General features: G+C 42.6%; 1 protein-coding gene across 1 annotated transcript in view; it reads left to right on the top strand.

Moving 5' to 3' along the window:
• The first annotated feature begins 347 nt into the window (after positions 1–347).
• SCIN (scinderin) overlaps positions 348–20,874 on the top strand; it is a 147,809-nt gene continuing 127,282 nt past the window's right edge. The window contains exons 1-3 of the mRNA XM_040434063.1: positions 348–366; positions 6,417–6,770; positions 13,788–13,942. Of these exons, the coding sequence (XP_040289997.1) occupies positions 348–366; positions 6,417–6,770; positions 13,788–13,942 (528 nt within the window). The remainder of the gene's footprint in view (positions 367–6,416; positions 6,771–13,787; positions 13,943–20,874) is intronic.

The following is a 20,874-nucleotide window of genomic DNA, read 5'->3' on the forward strand; positions in this document are numbered from 1 at the left end:
GGGGGGTACCCCTGCCTATCCATGGTGTAGTCAATAAATGTTGGATTGTGGGTGTCCAACTGCTTGAAGCCCTTGAAAGCTAAAAGGGAGACCCAATCCACAACTCCTACCCACTAGAATGGAGGCAGGGGAGGAGATGAAAGGTGTCTGAGCCTAAAGGTAGCCATATGCGACAGATGAAGGCTTATGGTTGACCAACCATTGAATGATCTACTGGTGAACGATCGACACATTTTGGCCATTTGGCCATTTCATTTGTTCAGACTGGTCTTCAATGACATTGGGCAAAATACTTTCCATTGAAACTTTGTTCCTGGACTAGTGATTGTTAGACAAAAAATTTAAACATGGCTGACTTCAATGTTGGTCTGTCAATTATCAGCTAAAACGATCATTGGTAAGATTCACCAGACAATGATTTTGATGGAAATCATCTGTTTAGAAATTTTTTTACTAATGTGAATGGCTTTAAAGAGCACCTGTCAGCAGGATCAACCATATTGCCTGGTAGAGTTGATCCTGCTGTTTAAAATGATACATGTCTTGTAAAAATCGGTTGTAGTGTTCCCAAGAAAAAAAACTTTTTATGCATATGAGGGCATCAGTGCAGAAAGGGGCGGAGCTTGGCCCATTGGTCCACTCCACCTACTGAGCTTTACAGTGCTGGCCCCTCCCCTCAGTCCACTGAAGCTCTCCTTCGCATGAAGAATAAAACTCTTATTTCTTCGGGAACGCTGCAACCGATTTTCACAAGACAGGTATCATTTTAATCATCAGGATCGACTTTACCTTGTAGTATTCTGGGTTTTATAAGGTTGATCCTGCTGATAGGTGCCCTTTTAGTAATCTACAAGAGACATGGAAAAAGCCAAGAACTTTCATTTCTATTATTTAGGGACAAGCATTGTGGAGGATTGGACAGAGGACTGGGGTCTGCAATTTTAGCAGCCAGTTAGGATCCCAGTGGTTGTGTCCCTTGGACAGAAAATAATTATTCGTAAATGAAATACCCCTTTTAGTAGCCATACTATTTTAGGAGTTGATAACTCAAGGACTTATACTTTAGAGCTATAGTCCGACATGTGACTGCTCATTCCTTGCAGCCCAGACTTCCTAATTTAGCAACTTCATGTCTAACATTCTGCAGACATTTACATGGTGCATTCACTAGGATCTCATAGTAAGATTTATACATTTTTTCTCCATTGCGTACTGCTACATAACCTAGCAACGAAGCCTGAAAATTCATTAACGAGACTTGCCAAATCAAAACCAGACCTCAACAGGCAAAACAATGCTGATCTTCTACAGCTCTGCAAACCAAGAGGACATGAAACGAGCGTGCTCTGTGACTACATGTGATATTCTGCTCCAACCTAACTGCTTTACTGGCCTGGTCATTAGTAGAAGTCTCTTTTATATTATTCTAAGTGATTTTAAGAGAGAATTTTGCAAAGTATCAAAAAGTGATCTACAGTACATTGTTTTTCCTGCGGATTGTGAAGCACATTCCCAGAAACTCTATGGGGATTCCACATACGGTCTGCTCAGTGACACGAGTGCAGAACCTCTGTAAAGTTTCATGCTAAGCCCAATAAATACATAGTAATCAATGTTAAAAAGAGCACACTAGTTATGTTTATTGGCCTCTAATGCAGGAGAAAATACAGTAAATTAGTACTGTTTAGTGTTCAAAAAACTGCATTAAAGGAAATCTGTCACCACACAGCTCCATATAAAACCATCTTGCATGCCAGATGTGTGCTTTTCAATACATTCAAATGGTGTTTGTCTTATTCTCATCGATGGCCCCATAGTGGAGAAATAAGGCTTTTTATTTTATGTTAATTAGCTTCTGGGTGCAACAGGGGTGGTGTTGTTGTACCTGCCTGCACCCAATGCTCCACTCCTTTTCATGCAAAGTTGCACCTCCACCACTTTGACTGAGCTAGACAGTGAACACGTAACCATCCCTGACCCTGAAGTCTTACGATTACGCTTTCACTTCACTGTCCAGTGCATGCAATACAGCGATAATAATGGGCAGGCTAGGATAGGCTGGGCAGCGATAATAATGCCTCCTATGTACAAGAATATAACTACTATAATACTGCTCCTATGTACAAGAATATAACTACTATAATACTGCTCCTATCTACAAGAATATAACTTCTATAATACTGCCTCCTATGTACAAGAATATAACTACTATAATACTGCTCCTATGTACAAGAATATAACTACTATAATACTGCTCCTATGTACAAGAATATAACTTCTATAATACTGCCTCCTATGTACAAGAATATAACTACTATAATACTGCCTCCTATGTACAAGAATATAACTACTATAATACTGCTCCTATGTACAAGAATATAACTTCTATAATACTGCCTCCTATGTACAAGAATATAACTACTATAATACTGCTCCTATGTACAAGAATATAACTACTATAATACTGCTCCTAAGTACAATAGTATAACTACTATAATACTGCTCTTATGTACAGGAATATAACTACTATAATACTGCTCCTATGTACAAGAATATAACTACTATAATACTGCCTCCTGTGTACAAGAATATAACTACTATAATACTGCTCCTATGTACAAGAATATAACTACCATAATACTGCTTCCTATGTACAAGAATGTACCGTATTTATCGGCGTATAACACGCACTTTTTCCCCCTGAAAATAGGGGGCAAATGATGTATGCGTGTTATACGCCGATATTCATTGCGGCCCGGCAAAGATGCAGCATCACAGACTGTGCTGTATGAGCCGGGAGAGAGGAGGGGCTGGAGTCCGTAACTAGGGGCGGGGCCCGGTGCAGTCACTGTACTCTTACACCGGGCCCCGCCGCTCACCAAAGTATTTATAAACGTGAATCCTTATCCTGTTATTAAGCTGCCCTCTCCCATGTTCCCATGTCCCCCCTGTATCCCCACAGCACTTACTTAAGCTTCCATAGCAGGCAGAGCGGACGGCAGCAGTAACGTCACTCACTGACGTCGAGCGTCTGCTCCGCCCCCTTTATGAATGAAGCAGGCGGAGCAGACGCGCGACGTCAGTGAGTGACGTTACTGGTGCCGTCCGCTCTGCCTGCTATGGAAGCTTAAGTAAGTGCTGTGGGGATACAGGGGGGACATGGGAACATGGGAGAGGGCAGCTTAATAACAGGATAAGGATTCACGTTTATAAATACTTCGGTGAGCGGCGGGGCCCGGTGTATTGGGGGACACTGTTATGAGGGGGATCTGTGGATGACATATAGCAGTGTCATCCACAGATCCCCCCATAACAGTTCCATCCACAGATCCCCCCACCCCATAGCAGTACAATTTGAAATTTAATTTTTTTTCCTGAAATTTCCCTTAAAATGAAGGTGCGTGTTATACGCCAGTGCGTGTTATACGCCGATAAATACGGTAACTACTATAATACTGCCTTCTATGTACAAGAATATAACTACTATAATACTGCCTTCTATGTACAAGAATATAACTACTATAATACTGTTCCTATGTACAATAATATAACTACTATAATACTGCCCCTATGTACAAGAATATAACTACTATAATACTGTTCCTAGGTACAAGAATATAACTACTATAATACTGCCTCCTATGTACAAGAATATAACTACTATAATATTGCTCCTATGTACAAGAATATAACTACTATAATACTGCTCCTATGTACAAGAATATAACTACTATAATACTGCTCCTATGTACAAGAATATAACTACTATAATACTGCTCCTATGTACAAGAATATAACTACTATAATATTTCCTCCTATGTACAAGAATATAACTACTATAATACTGCTCCTATGTACAAGAATATAACTACTATAATACTGTTCCTAGGTGCAAGAATATAACTACTATAATACTGCCTCCTATGTACAAGAATATAACTACTATAATATTGCTCATATGTACAAGAATATAACTACTATAATACTGCTCCTATGTGCAAGAATATAACTACTATAATACTGCTCCTATGTATAAGAATATAACTACTATTATACTGCTCCTATGTGCAAGAATATAACTACTATAATACTGCTCCTATGTATAAGAATATAACTACTATAATACTGCTCCTATGTACAAGAATATAACTACTATAATACTGCCTCCTATGTACAAGAATATAACTACTATAATACTGCTCCTATGTACAAGAATATAACTACTATAATACTGCTCCTATGTACAAGAATATAACTACTATAATACTGCTCCTATGTACAAGAATATAACTACTATAATACTTCCTCCTATGTACAAGAATATAACTACTATAATACTGCTCCTATGTACATGAATATAACTACTATAATACTGCTCCTATGTACAAGTATATAACTACTTTAATACTGCTCTTATGTACAGGAATATAACTACTATAATACTGCTCCTATGTACAAGAATATAACTACTATAATACTGCTCCTATGTACAAGAATATAACTACTATAATACTGCTCCTATGTATAAGAATATAACTACTATAATACTGCCTCCTATGTACAAGAATATAACTACTGTAATACTGCTCCTATGTACAAGAATATAACTACTATAATACTCCCTCTTATGTACAAGAATATAACTACTGTAATACTGCTCCTATGTACAAGAATATAACTACTATAATACTGCCTCCTATGTACAAGAATATAACTACTATAATACTGTTCCTATGTACAAGAATATAACTACTATAATACTCCCTCTTATGTACAAGAATATAACTATTATAATACTGCTCCTATGTACAAGAATATAACTATTATAATACTGCTCCTATGTACAAGAATATAACTATTATAATACTGCTCCTATGTACAGGAATATAACTACTATAATACTGCTCCTATGTACAAGAATATAACTACTATAATACTCCCTCTTATGTACAAGAATATAACTATTATAATACTGCCTCCTATGTACAGGAATATAACTACTATAATACTGCTCCTATGTACAAGAATAAAACTACTATAATACTGCCTCCTATGTACAAGAATATAACTACTATAATACTGCTCCTATGTACAAGAATATAACTACTATAATACTGCCCCTGTGTACAAGAATATAACTACTATAATACTGCTCCTATGTACAAGAATATAACTACTATAATACTGCTCCTATGTACAAGAATATAACTACTATAATACTGCCCCTATGTACAAGAATATAACTACTATAATACTGCTCCTATGTACAAGAATATAACTACTATAATACTGCTCCTATGTACAAGAATATAACTACTATAATACTGCCTCCTATGTACAAGAATATAACTACTATAATACTGCTCCTATGTACAAGAATATAACTACTATAATACTGCCTTCTATGTACAAGAATATAACTACTATAATACTGCTCCTATGTACAAGAATATAACTACTATAATACTGCTCCTATGTACAAGAATATAACTACTATAATACTGCTCCTATGTACAAGAATATAACTACTATAATACTGCTCCTATGTACAAGAATATAACTACTATAATACTGCCTCCTATGTACAAGAATATAACTACTATAATACTGCTCCTATGTACAAGAATATAACTACTATAATACTGCCTGCTATGTACTAGAATATAACTACTATAACACTGCTCCTATGTACAAGAATATAACTACTATAATACTGCTCCTATGTACAAGAATATAACTACTATAATACTGCTCCTATGTACAAGAATATAACTACTATAATACTGCTCCTATGTACAAGAATATATCTACTATAATACTGCCTCCTATGTACAAGAATATAACTACTATAATACTGCTCCTATGTACATGAATATAACTGCTATAAAACTGCTCCTATGTACAAGAATATAACTACTATAATACCGCCTCCTATGTACAAGAATATAACTACTATAATACTGCCTCCTATGTACAAGAATATAACTACTATAATACTGCTCCTATGTACAAGAATATAACTACTATAATACTGCTCCTATGTACATGAATATAACTACTATAAAACTGCTCCTATGTACAAGAATATAACTAACTAAGGATTTCCCCTGTCGCCTCCTTCTTTCTGTTAGGTAGGGTACCACAGACACTCATAAAGGAGGCTGAGCTATAAGGAACAAGGGGCCCCTGTACTGGATTTTCACCAGGGCCCTCTGTGGACTTCCCTGATTACTACATCTGCACTAAAGTCATAAAAGAGACAGTGTCTGCCTAGTACTAGTCCTGGAATAGTGACAGCAGTCCGTCCAGTACCCTGTTGCGCAGAGTTACACACGTCTCCACCTAGATAACTAATTTTCAGGCTAAGAATACCCCTGAGTATGAATAGCTGCTGTGTGTGTGCTGTGTTTGCTCAGGCCGGGGATGCACGCTGCAGAGAGGAACACACCTACTACACCAGCGAGCACTCCCTCTTCCTGGCACCACTGTATATCAGTGCAGCACACTCGCAGGATCCCAGCACACTGCGCTGCAGCTGCTCCAGAAGTTCCTTCTCTTTGTTCTTGCTGCATCCACCATGGTCCTCTATCACAAGGAGTTCGCCGATGCTGGCCAGAAGTCCGGTCTCCAGATCTGGAGAATTGAGAAAATGGACCTGGTCCCGGTCCCGGAGAATCTACACGGTAACTTCTACGTGGGAGACGCTTATATCATTCTCCATACTATACTGAAGAGCAACAACAAATATTACGACCTGCACTACTGGCTCGGTAAGTTTTGCCTTGACTTCGCACAGGCAACGCGTCTATTGAGTGTTTCATTTGACAGATGTAGCAGAGCCGAATTTGTCGTATATACCTCTCTGAGGTTGCTTCGCTAGATAGCTCTCTGAGATAGGATAATGCAGAAGGTTTACCCAGAGTGACATCTAGTAGGGACATAGCACAAGAGCCTAGCGAATTGGGCTAAGTGACAAACTCAGCTCTGCTACCTCAGCGGGCTTGAAACAATCAGCGGCTGAGAGGGAGAGGTGTGGGCGATGATGATAATCACTTTATCATAGAGGCATGTCATAACTGGAAAGATGGTATAATGAGCTTCACTCCAAGAAATTATCGCGGAGTGCAGAGACGTGTTTGTTGTGCTGCACCAGCGTTATCCCTGGAGAGTGTAAAGTTATGGCTTTTATTAGCGCGCGGTTATTACATTTCAGCCTATTATTTCCCAGAGTGATATTATCCTCAGCATCGGTTATATAAAGATGGCTTGAGACAATGGGGACCATGATGTACTTCCCTGCTATGTCTTAAAGGGGTTGTCCTAGATTAGAAACAGCGCCACATCGGCCCACCTGTTGCATCGGGTATTGCAGCTTAGCTGCATTGAACTCAGTGAGCTGCAATACCGCACCCAACCTGTGGAGAGGTGTGTCGCTGTTTTAGAATGCTGCCATGTCCTTTAAATGCTACACAACCCCTTTAAAGGGGAAAGCCCCTCCGGGGGTACAGGTACCCCATTAGCTTAAAACGCCCTAATAGGCCATAGGAAAAGGTCATTTTTGGACATGGTCCATGTTCAAGACATTTCTATTGTGGGGGAAGGGAGATGACAACCCTATGGGAGCCTCAGAATGGTGCTCAACGCAGTTGTCACTATTTATGGTGCAGATTGTACAGCGTGAAGGTCCAACATTGGTGACATTTCTCCTCTGGTTTCACCCGCTGGCAATGGGAGAAAGTGACATGTGACAATCAGGCTGGAAAGATCTTCCGCGTAATAGGCGCCAAAATCTGCATGAACATTCCACCGTCTGAACGTACCCAAAGCGGAAAACCCCCCTGGGGGGGGAAACACCCTGTTACCTTCTGTAACAACCCCTTTAGGCTCCATTCACACGTCCGCAAATGGGTCAGCATTCGTTCCGTAATTTTGCGGAACGGGTGCAGACCCATTCATTTTCTATAGGGACGGAATGGAGCCGGACAGCACACAGTGTGCTGTCAGCATCCGCATTTGCGGAGCGCGGCCCCGATCTTCAGGTCCGCAGCTTCGCAAAAGATAGAACATGTCCTATTCTTGTCGCAGCTTGCGGACAAGAATAGGCATTTCTATAGGGGTGCCGGGCGGGTGTGTTGCGGATCCGCAATTTGCGGGTCCGCAACACACCACGGACGTGTGAATGGAGCCTTAACTGTCATGTCCTTCTTCACTATTGCAGAGGTCCTGGAAGCTGAGATATGTGGTGCTGCAGGTTTCCCCCCATGGGCTGCCTCTTCTCCTGTCCCGTGCCACCTGTCACCTGCTAAAGTAAATCACTAGTGACCACAGCGCCCCCCACAGGAAGGGCACAAGCAGATCTATAATGTGAGGACTTCAAACAGCTCCCTAGATCTCAGCTTCCTGGGTTTCTATTAACTGCATTTGCAAAGCCCAAAGTGTGCATCATACATACATCTCTGAGGATGAGACCTCGCTAACTGGCGCACAGGACGTGAGATTTGGGTAGCGAGGCGGGCACCACGCCAAGAAGACAATTCCTTAAAAGATTTGTGGCCAAGAGAGTCCGTTGTAGTCATTAATAGAAGACTTTCTTAAAAGGAACAGCACAGATAAATCTCTCAGCATCAGCAGTATCATCAGCTGTATACAGTGATGTCAGGGGTAGCTGTATACAGAGATGTTAGGGGTAGCCGTATACAGAGATGTCAGGGGTAGCTGTATACAGAGATGTTAGGGGTAGCCGTATACAGAGATGTTAGGGGTAGCCGTATACAGAGATGTCAGGGGTAGCCGTATACAGAGATGTCAGGGGTAGCTGTATACAGAGATGTCAGGGGTAGCTGTATACAGAGATGTCAGGGGTAGCTGTATACAGAGATGTCAGGGGTAGCTGTATACAGTGATGTCAGGGGTAGCTGTATACAGAGATGTTAGGGGTAGCTGTATCCAGAGATGTCAGGGATAGCTGTATACAGAGATGTCAGGGGTAGCCGTATACAGAGATGTCAGGGGTAGCTGTATACAGAGATGTTAGGGGTAGCCGTATACAGAGATGTTAGGGGTAGCCGTATACAGAGATGTCAGGGGTAGCTGTATACAGAGATGTCAGGGGTAGCCGTATACAGAGATGTCAGGGGTAGCTGTATACAGAGATGTTAGGGGTAGCCGTATACAGAGATGTTAGGGGTAGCCGTATACAGAGATGTCAGGGGTAGCTGTATACAGAGATGTCAGGGGTAGCTGTATACAGAGATGTCAGGGGTAGCTGTATACAGAGATGTCAGGGGTAGCTGTATACAGAGATGTCAGGGGTAGCTGTATACAGTGATGTCAGGGGTAGCTGTATCCAGAGATGTCAGGGATAGCTGTATACAGAGATGTTAGGGGTAGCCGTATACAGAGATGTCAGGGGTAGCCGTATACAGAGATGTCAGGGGTAGCTGTATACAGAGATGTCAGGGGTAGCTGTATACAGTGACATCAGGGGTAGCTGTATACAGAGATGTTAGGGGTAGCTGTATGCAGTGATGTCAGGGGTAGCTGTATACAGTGATGTCAGGGGTAGCTGTATACAGTGATGTCAGGGGTAGCTGTATACAGTGATGTCAGGGGTAGCTGTATACAGTGATGTCAGGGGTAGCTGTATACAGAGATGTCAGGGGTAGCCGTATACAGAGATGTCAGGGGTAGCCGTATACAGAGATGTTAGGGGTAGCTGTATACAGTGATGTAAGGGGTAGCTGTATCCAGAGATGTCAGGGATAGCTGTATACAGAGATGTTAGGGGTAGCCGTATACAGAGATGTCAGGGGTAGCTGTATACAGTGATGTAAGGGGTAGCTGTATACTGTGATGTCAGGGGTAGCTGTATACAGTGATGTCAGGGATAGCTGTATACAGAGATGTTAGGGGTAGCTGTATACAGTGATGTCAGGGGTAGCTGTATACAGAGATGTTAGGGGTAGCTGTATGCAGTGATGTAAGGGGTAGCCGTATACAGAGATGTCAGGGGTAGCTGTATACAGAGATGTTAGGGGTAGCCGTATACAGAGATGTCAGGGGTAGCTGTATACAGAGATGTTAGGGGTAGCTGTATGCAGTGATGTAAGGGGTAGCCGTATACAGAGATGTCAGGGGTAGCTGTATACAGAGATGTCAGGAGTAGCTGTATACAGAGATGTCAGGGGTAGCTGTATACAGAGATGTTAGGGGTAGCTGTATGCAGTGATGTAAGGGGTAGCCGTATACAGAGATGTCAGGGGTAGCTGTATACAGAGATGTCAGGGGTAGCTGTATACAGAGATGTCAGGGGTAGCTGTATACAGTGATGTCAGGGGTAGCTGTGTACAGTGATGTCAGGGGTAGCTGTATATAGTGATGTCAGGGGTAGCTGTATACAGAGATGTCAGGGGTTGGATCGGGGTCTGTATTTATTTAGATGATCTGGTCTGGGGTCTGATCAGGGTTAGTCAGGGGTTTGTAATGGTTTAGGGGTCTGGTCAAGGGTCTGTATTAGTTTATGGGGTCTTGTCAGGGGTCTGTATTAGTTTAGGGGGTTGGATCGGTGGTCCTTATTTATTCAGAGGGTCTGGTATGGGGTCTGATCAGGGTTAGTCAGGGGTCTGTATTAGTTTAGGGGGTTTGGTCTGGAGTCTATATTTATTTCAGGGGGTTGATCAGCGGTCTGCATTTATTTCAGGGGTTTGGTCAGGGGTCTGTATTAGTTTAGGGGGTCTGTATTAGTTTAGGGGGTCTGGTCAGGGGTCTGTATTAGTTTATGGGGTCTGGTCAGGGGTCTGTATTAGTTTAGGGGGTTGGATCGGGGGTCTGTATTTATTCAGAGGGTCTGGTCTGGGGTCTGATCAGGGTTAGTCTGGAGGGAGTCTGTATTAGTTGAAGAAGTCTGGTCTGGGGTCTATATTAGTTTAGAGGGTTTGGTGTGGGGTCTATATTTATTTCAGGGGGTTGATCAGGGGTCTGTTCTTATTTCAGGGGTCTGTATTAGTTTAATGGGGTCTGTTCAGGAGTCTGTATTAGTTTAGGGGGTTGGATCAGGGGTCTGTATTTATTTAGGGGGTCTGGTCTGGGGTCTGATCAAGGTTAGTCAGGGGTTTGTATTAGCTGAAGAAGTCTGGTCTGGGGTCTATATTAGTTTAGAGGGTTTGGTGTGGGGTCTATATTTATTTCAGGGAGTTGGTCAGGGGTCTGTTTTAGATTATGGGGGTTTTAGTCTGGAGTCTGTATTAGTTGAAGGAGTCTGGTCTGGGGTCTATATTAGTTTCATGGGTCTGTACTTTGGGTTGTGATGTCTGGAGTCATATACATTTCTTGTAATTCCCTTGCCATAGGCTGGGGGTGTGGCCTATATAATGGGTGGAGCATATAGTAAACTTTTTGCCTAATACGTGACAAGTCAGCATATCCCTGATGTGTAGTTGTCTAGGCCAGTACGGTTTAGTATTTCGTCATACGTTGCATGTACTGTACTATGTCTACATTGGATCTCCCAGGGCTTGTGTGGTTGTGGTTTTTCTATTCTTGCTGTAATAAAACTTCCTCTTCTACAAGATAGAGGAACTGGAATTGTGACCCGAGCCTTATCTGGCGCTAGTAATTTGTAGCTATCAACAGCGCCATTTGCTTTGAATTTTTGAATTTTGACCCCTGGACTTTCACGCTGCAGTGGAGCACGGTCTGGAGCCTGTGGATAAGCAGATGCAGGGATATCACCACGCTACATACAATACATTCTACAGCTACAATGTGTCAAACAACTGTGCAGCCATATAGCGCTCAAAACACAACACAGTGCCCAGATACCACCGCCGCCACCACTACAGAGGCCCTCCGCAGGTCACATTCTAGATATTTGCTGATGCTGATTTTATCAGGGGTTGTCGCCCACACATTGTAGTGACCTACAGCATCACATCAGAAATAAACTACCGTAATAGAACTACGACGATGATCATGTGATGTATGAATAATGCAAACCGTGTGTGTGTGGAAATCGTGACATGGATGTCACATGTGATGTCCAAACAACCCGTGTAACTGAATGGACAGAAGCCAAGACGCCGATACTTTGTCATCAGTCGGCAGCAGGTGGTTTACTACTGTCATTGATGAGTGCACTACTAGGCGAGACGATACCGCACACTGCGATGGAATAGGAATCCATTTTGCAGGGAGTGGAATTAATAGGCGGACGGATACTTGCTGAGCCTCTTCTAAGCACTATGTGACGCTATTATTTATGCACTGTAGAGCTCTGTTATTTGGTGACTACATGAGGATGTATTTCGGCACTCTCTGATGATACTCTTTCGGTATTATTTTAGGTGCTGTATAGCTCAGTTATTTGGTATATTGTTGTTTGGGCACTAGATAAAGGTATATTGTTTGGGCACTACGTGGTGCTATTATTTAAAGGGGTCACCTCTCCCGACTTGTCAGTTTCATCAACTACTTACTTTCCCCATGTAACAACCATGTTGTGCCATTCCCCTATTACTCCTCCGACAAATTTTTGAATTATTTTTTTTTTTAGTTTTTTTGGAGTTCTTCTCCACTTTGGAAATCTGCAGTATAAACTGAACTACGCAGCAATAATGTGATCACAAAGTGCCCTCCTGCTGGGACCCCAGCGATCTCCTGCAGTCTGTCGAGGGAAACCTGGTCGTCCGTGTTCAATTATCTGCAGCGCCTCCACAGGGGAAATTCATTATTACACATGGTCCTTTCATATCAATGGATGTTCTGCATAATGCAGGACAGGACGGGTCCTCCGGAGCGAGAGACGCTCCTTGTAACCACTCTCCGCTCCCAGAGATAAGGATCCCATTCAGAGGTCCACCTTCTATTGTCCCGGAATTCCCTAATAGCGTGTATGAAAATGGGATTTTTAAAGTGGGCCGCCCATTAAGGCTAAGTTCACACATCAGTTACGTGGTCAGTTATTTCCATCAGTTATTGTGAGCCAAAATCCGTAGCGAGATCAGGTATAAAGGTAAAATGTCCTCCTCTTCGGTGTTTTTGACCCGCACCTGGTTTTGGCTCCCAATAACTGAAGTGTGAACTCAGCCTAGGTTAGGCTACTTTCACACTTGCGGCAGAGGATTCCGGCAGGCAGTTCCATCGCTGGAACTGCCTGCCGGATCCAGCAATCTGGAGGCAAACTGATGGCATTTGTCAGACGGATCCGGATGCGGATCCGTCTGACAAATGCATTGCAATACCGGATCCGTCTCTCCGGTGTCATCCGGAAAAAAACGGATCCGGTAATAATTTTTTTTTGCATTTTTAAAGGTCTGTGCATGCGCAGACCAGAAAGCCGTTTCCGTTTTGCCGGAACACTTAATACCGGATCCGACACTAATACACTTCAATGTAAATTAATGCCGGATCCGGCATTCCGGCAAGTGATCAGTATTTTTGGCCGGAGAGAAAACTGCAGCATGCCGCGGTATTTTCTCCATCCAAAAAAACGTAAGAGGGACTGAACTGATGCATCCTGAACGGATTTCTCTCCATTCAGAATGCATTAGGATAAAACTGATCAGTTTATTTCCGGTATTGAGCTCCTGTGACAGAACTCAGTGCGGAAAACAAAAACACTAGTGTGAAAGTGCCCTTACAAGTGACTTTGCCGTTTCCCAATATTAACATGTTACATTGTATCATAACTATTAATGTAAGGACCCTTCTTGCCTTCTCCATCTTAAGGGGGTCTTCTTAGATCTATTTTAACTTTTATCCTTAAAAATATTCCAAATTTTCCTCCATAGGGAAGGAATGCTCTCAAGATGAAAGCACGTCAGCCGCCATTTTCACCGTGCAAATGGATGACTATCTTGGAGGAAAACCCATTCAGTACAGAGAACTACAAGGCTACGAATCCAATGTGTTTGTTGGATATTTCAAAGGAGGGATTAAGTATAAGGTACAGTGAGTTCAGTTATTCTTCTTCTCACTCTGGTCTTGGGGTTCTTACAAAGGAAGACTGCCCGATATATGTGTTACCCAATACCCAGCATCCCACCATCGATAGTCAGTGCTACCATGTATAGCGCCCCCAAGAATAGCCCTTCTGAGAGGATCTGTCACCAGACTGGGCATTTATTGAAAGGATTTGGTACCCTTAATGCAGAGAATAGTACCCCATGAATGCTCTTTGGTGGTTTGGGGCAGAGAAAGTGTTAATACCAGTATCCATAGTGGTCTAGGGCAGAGAAAGGATTAATGCTAGTATTTATAGTGGTATAGGGCCGAAAAAAGGGTTAATTCCAGTGTCTAAAATGGCGTAGAAAAGAAAAAGAGTTAATATCAGTATCCCTGGTTATCTAGGGCAGAGAAAGGGTTAATGCCAGTATCCAAAGTTGTGTGGGGAATATGTAGGGTTAATGTCTGTTTCCCTGGTGGTCTAGGGCAGAGAAAGGGTTAATCTCAGTATCCAAAGTGGTTTGGAAAGAGAAAAGAATAATGTCAGTATCCCTGGTGGTCTGGGGGCAGAGAAAGGGTTAATTTCAGTATCCATAGTTGTCTAAGGAATATATAGGGTTAATTTCAGTATCCCTGGTGGTCTAGGGCAGAGAAAGGGTTAATGTCAGTATCCATAATGGTCTAGGAAATAGGAAAGCTTAATGTCAGTATCCCTGGTGGTCTAGGGCAGAGAAAGGGTTAATGTCGGTATCCATAATGGTCTAGGAAATAGAAAAGCTTAATGTCAGTATCCCTGGTGATCTAGGGCAGAGAAAGGGTTAATGTCAGTATCCCTGGTGATCTAGGGCAGAGAAAGGGTTAATGTCGGTATCCCTGGTGGTCTAGAGCAGAGAAAGGGTTAATGTCGGTATCCCTGGTGGTCTAGAGCAGAGAAAGGGTTAATGTCAGTTCCCATAGTGGTTTGGTATAATGTAATGACAATAAAATGCATATATGGAACCGGGAGCTAAGGAAGAACAGTTTTTTTTAACTCTTTATTTTTTAAATTTAGCAATTACAATACAATAAAAAAACAAAACATCAGATTTTTTTTCTAACAAAAACCCCACTCTAATCCCCCAAGCCCTAACCTGCCCGCCTGTCCCATTTTTCACCTATTCAGAACTGTTTATAAAAAACAATATAAAACAATAGTATGAAATGTGGACGTAAACTGTGAAGTATTTCGGCGGCAGTCTCTACGTGTTTCACAGCGTCCTTACCGGTAACCTGGAAGCGCAACAGAGCTCGGGCAAGAAGAGATGCTGTACGGAGGACTATGTCCACAATAGTTCTGAAAATGCGCATAAAAGTGAAACTGTCTACAAATAGTGAAAGGAAATAGTGTAACACTTTGTGAATGAAATGTGCAGATAAGGCGACTTTCACACGGGTGGTTTGGTTTCCGTTTGTGAGATCCGTTCAGGGCTCAGCGGTCCAAAATGGATCAGTTTTGCCCTAATTCATTCTGAATGGAAAAGGATCCGCAAAACTGTATAGTGGAAGACAATTCCCAATAGGGCAATTACGATAAATGTGTACGATAAATCCACAAATTGCGGATCCACAAAACACGGATAGCGGGCATGTGCGTCCTGCATTTTGCCCATTCTGCAGGTCACGCCCTGTGTTAAAAAGGCATATTCTTGTCCACAAAATGGACATGTTCTATCTTTTTGGCAGGATGGTGGAATGGGCATACGGATGGGTGGGGGCAGTGAGGGGTGCCTCCAGACAGAGGTTGCCGACCCTTATGGCACGGGTACATGGAGCTCGCACACTGATGAAGCCATGGAAGGGCCGCCGCTCAGGATACATCTACATCCCTTAATTTAATGATTAAAAGGGTTGTCCTGGTTCAGAGCTGAAGTCGGCCATCTCCCCATTTTCACCCCGCTGGCCCCTGTGACCTGAGCATAGGAGTGTTTTATGCTCCGATGCTCTCCTTTTCCCTGTAGGGTGGGCAGACGTCCAGTTTTCAGGCTCCTGGTCGCCTGCAGGCTCCGTGCCTGCACCGTTCAGTATTCGGCAATGAGGAAGCTGGCAGCCTGCGAGCTTCTTTCCCTCACCGCACCTGCGCCGAATACTGAACGGCGCGAGATTTCACCAGAGCACAGAGATGGCAGACAGATGCGAGAGCTGCCTGGCCCTGTCAATCAGGACTTGGAGGGAGGCGACAAAGTGGGAGAACGGAGCCTCTAGGAGCAGGAACAACGCCCCCCCCCCCCCCTGCTTCTAGAGGATAATTAGCATATTATAAAAGTTTGATTTCTGGCATAACGGGGGCATAGATAAAAGTAGGAATAGGCTAGTTAGGTTTAGCTGACATTAGCACATCGCTTATGTCAGCTAGCTTAATAGGGTTAAATCTGGTGACAGAAACCCTTTAATGGACCAGGCTGGTATAACCTGGGTATCTCCTGTATATAATTATATATGTACAGTGTATAACTGATACCAGCTTTACATATATAATTATATACAGGAGATGCCCAGGTTATACCAGCATGGTCCATATCACTATATACAAGAAGATGTATAACTTATACCAGCTGTACATATATAATTATATAGAGGAGATACCCAGGTTATACCAGCATGCTCCATATCACTATATACAGAAGATGTATAACATATACCAGCTGTACATATATAATTATATACAGGAGATGCCCAGGTTATACCAGCATGCTCCATTGAAGATTTATAACTTATGCATCATCTTGTATATAGTGACATGGACCATGCTGGTGTAACCTGGGCATCTCCTGTATATAATTATATACACTGAACAAAAATATAAACACAACACTTTCGGTTTTGCTCCCATTTTGCATGAGCTGAACTCAAAGATCTAAAACATTTTCTACATACACAAAAGACCCATTACTCTCAAATATGGTTCACAAATCTGTCTGAATCTGTGTTAGTGAGCACTTCTCCTTTGCCGGGATAATCCATCCCACCTCACAGGTGAGGCATATCAAGGTGCCAATTAGACAGCATGAATATTGCACAGGTGTGCCTTAGACTGCCCACAATAAAAGGCCACTCTGAAATGTGCAGTTTTGCCTTACTGTGGGGGGGTCAGTATCTGGTTTCTGACAGTTTGTGCAGAAATTCTTTGGTTATGCAAACCGATTGTTGCTGCAGCTTTCCGGGTGGCTGGTCTCAGACAATCGTGGAGGTGAACATGCTGGATGTGGAGGTCCTGGGCTGGTGAGACGGCTTATGGTAGAGAAATGAACATTCATTGCATGGGCAACAGCTCTGGTAGACATTCCTGCAGTCAGCATGCTAATTGCACGCTCCCTCAAACGTTGCGATATATGTGGCATTGTGCTGTGTGATCAAACTGCACATTTCAGAGTGGTCTTTTATTGTGGGCAGTCTAAGGCACACCTGTGCAATATTCATGCTGTCTAATCAGCACCTTGATGTGCCTCACCTGTTAGGTGGGATGGAATATCTCGGCAAAGGAGAAGTGCTCACTAACACAGATTTAGACAGATTTGTGAACAATATTTGAGAGTAATGGGTCTTCTGTGTCTGTAGAAAATGTTTCAGATCTTTGAGTTCAGCTCATGCAAAATGGGAGCAAAACCGAAAGTGTTGCGTTTATATTTTTGTTCAGTGTATGTACAGCCGGTATAAGTTATACATCTCCTTGTATATAGTGATATGGGCCATGCTGGTATAACCTGGGCATCTAGTATGTAGTATGTAACTATTGTGCGCCACTGTCCCCGGTATGAGGTCCTCCTTTTTGGGGTGTGATGTCCTCCTTTTTGGGGCTCTGCAAGTGGCCACCCTATTGCCCTGTACTGAATTATGCAGGGCAAAGGCTTTTTCTGGAGATCCGGTGACGTACGGGGCTCTCCATGGGTAAGCTAGGCAGCGCTAGGGCAGAGCTAAAGCCCACCCATCAGTGCCGGTGACATCACCAGGAACACTGCTAGGTGGAAGCCTCCTCCTAGCAGTGTGAAAATATAAACAAACAAGCCCTTACCCTGTGCGATCCAGCGCAGGGCAAGGGAGAGCATCGGAGCCTGAAATGCTCATGTTAGAGGGGCCAGAAGGGTGGAAATGGGGTTAAGTCCTGGTTCAGCTCTGAACCTGGACAACCCCTTTAAGTATTGTTATTCAGGGGCCATTCCGGCACTGCATGAGTGTAATATTTGGTCATTATTACACTGCGTCAAAAGCCACACACTAAAAGCTGATCCTGATCCTTGGTGGGAACCAAAAACTGGGAAAAGTGGTCCTCAGCATACTTGTCACTCGAGGCTACTCCTTGTAACATGGGGTAAGGGTATAAATACTGGACAGATAAATTCACAGCATACCAACCTACCCTATCCCGACCCTAGGACTTTGAAGAGGGTTAAATCTGCAGTTTCTCACTGCTTCATGGACAGAGTTCCTGGGAATGACCCTAGCGGGGCCCCTTTCTCTTTATTGCGCAAAGAAAATATTACTTAAAATATACGATAGTTATTTTAAGCAACAAAGTAGCAAATGACTGGAAAAGACGTCTATTGGGCATAAAATGGTAAAAACACGCAGCACTAAACAGATCATAAAAAATCTAGACTCCAGGGTTGAAAGGGTTCATTGTTGCAGCAGAAGAACGTTGTGTGGGCAAATCAGCAAACTGACATTTAACGGCCAAGTAATAAATTCTGACCACATCAGCCTGAGAACAGTATCGGATCCTCATCATCCTCAGATAAAAAAGGCTCGGCACCGAATGCTGTCCACATAATAACCCTCAACATGTGTCTACGTAATGCACCATAGACATCCACTCCCCTCCCCCCCCTCCCATACAGTGAGAACATGCATCCATTTTTTAGGTCAGTTTTGCAGAAGTCTTCATTGAGGGTGCCTGCCATATGTAAGGTACAGAAAAATAAATAGGGTGGCAAACAAAAACCATTACAGCCCCCCCTAGTGTTGCTTGTACATAACATCACAGAGCATCATCATGGAAAAGGACAGGACCGGTGCTTGTCGCCCTCCACCCATATATCATACAAAGGGTAGCTGCTCATGGAACTTTAAAGGGAACCTGTCACATTCGACATGACATCTGAGCTGCAGGCAGCATGTTATAGAGCAGGAGGAGCTGAGCAGATTGATATATAGTTTTATAGGAAAAGATTCAGTAAAACTTGTACATTTTACATTTGTATTTCTGCTCATTCTGAGCTTTGCCGTCCAGGAGGTGGGCCTATCAGTGATTGACAGCCTTCCCTCTATGACTGTGTATACAGAGAGAGATGTCAATCATTGATAGCTCCGCCTCCTGGACTTCAAATCCCAGAATGAGCAGGAATACAAATGGAAAAAGTACAGGTTTTACTGAATCTTTTCCCATAAAACTATATATCAATCTGCTCAGCTCCTCCTGCTCTATAACATGCTGCCTGCAGATTACACTGTATTTTCAAGGTAACCGGTTCCCTTTAAAGGGCTATTAGAAAAACCTTTTCCTACAGCATACTAGAGAATTTTGGGTAATAGAGGGGTGCCCTCTGTTCAAGATCCTCAACTCTTGTCTAGACTAGACAGCGGCTGCTAACAATGCCTCTTGCCTGTAACAACTTATTGATATAAATGGACACTGTGTAATACTTCGTTCCTCCTGTGGTGGAGCTGCAGAAAAATTGAACACTTACTGCCAGGTCTCTCCGCTGATTAAATCTGATCATTGGAGGATATTTTGTGATCAGCTTATTCTCAAGGAACTTTCTAACAAGTAGGGACCATCCAAAGTGTTCTGTCTTCATACACGTTCACACAATGTACAGTCTGACATTCAGCATAAACCATTCCTGTCTTCCAAATAAGAGGACTGTTCTTTGTAGTCTAACTTGTTTATTGGAAAAACAGGATTGTTGATTGGCAAAAGAGGATTGTTTGGTAAAACTACAAGAATACAAATAGCATGTATAAGTATAACTAATAGAATAGCATGTACTGTAACATTTAAATAACATTGAAGCACATGCTAAAATGGCTTCCTGTACATAAGATTACATGTCTAGCTAACAGTAGTAACAACTCCCTGAGTAACAATTACAACTGACTGAACAACTCTGCATAACATAATATCCCTGAAACAAAGGTAGATCTCTCACCAGATATGCTTTTACAAGGATGGTTGAGTTTGAGAAGTAGACATGCATAGGACAGCTACAGTCATGTGAAAAAATTAGGACACCCTTTGAAAGCATGTGGTTTTTTGTAACATTTTTAATAAATGGTTATTTCATCTCCGTTTCAACAATACAGAGAGATTAAAGTAATCCAACTAAACAAAGAAAACTGAAGAAAAGTCTTTTCAAGATCTTCTGTAAATGTCATTCTACAAAAATGCCTATTCTAACTGAGGAAAAAGATAGGACACCCTCACATGTATTCCCTCTTAAATTGGCTCAGATCTCACACAGGTATATCACACCAGGTGCACATAATTAGTAGATCGTTACTCTGCATGTTGAATGAGGCTTGCCCTATTTAAACCTCAGACATTTAGTTTGGTGTGCTCCTGACTGTTGAAGTGAGAGTGAGCACCATGGTGAGAGCAAAAGAGCTGTCAGAGGACTTCAGAAAAAAGATTGTAGCAGCCTATGAGTCTGGGAAGGGATTTAAAAAGATCTCAAAAGATTTTGAAATCAGCCATTCCACTGTCCGGAAGATAGTCTACAAGTGGAGGGCTTTCAAAACAACTGCCAACATGCCCAGGACTGGTCGCCCCAGCAAGTTCACCCCAAGAGCAGACCGCAAGATGCTAAAAGAGGTATCCAAAAACCCTAAAGTGTCATCTCGAGAACTACAGCAGGCTCTGGCTACTGTTGATGTAGAAGTACATGCCTCTACAATCAGAAA

The sequence above is a fragment of the Bufo bufo genome, chromosome 5 (assembly GCF_905171765.1).
Source record: "Bufo bufo chromosome 5, aBufBuf1.1, whole genome shotgun sequence".
In the NCBI taxonomy this organism is placed as follows: domain Eukaryota; kingdom Metazoa; phylum Chordata; class Amphibia; order Anura; family Bufonidae; genus Bufo; species Bufo bufo.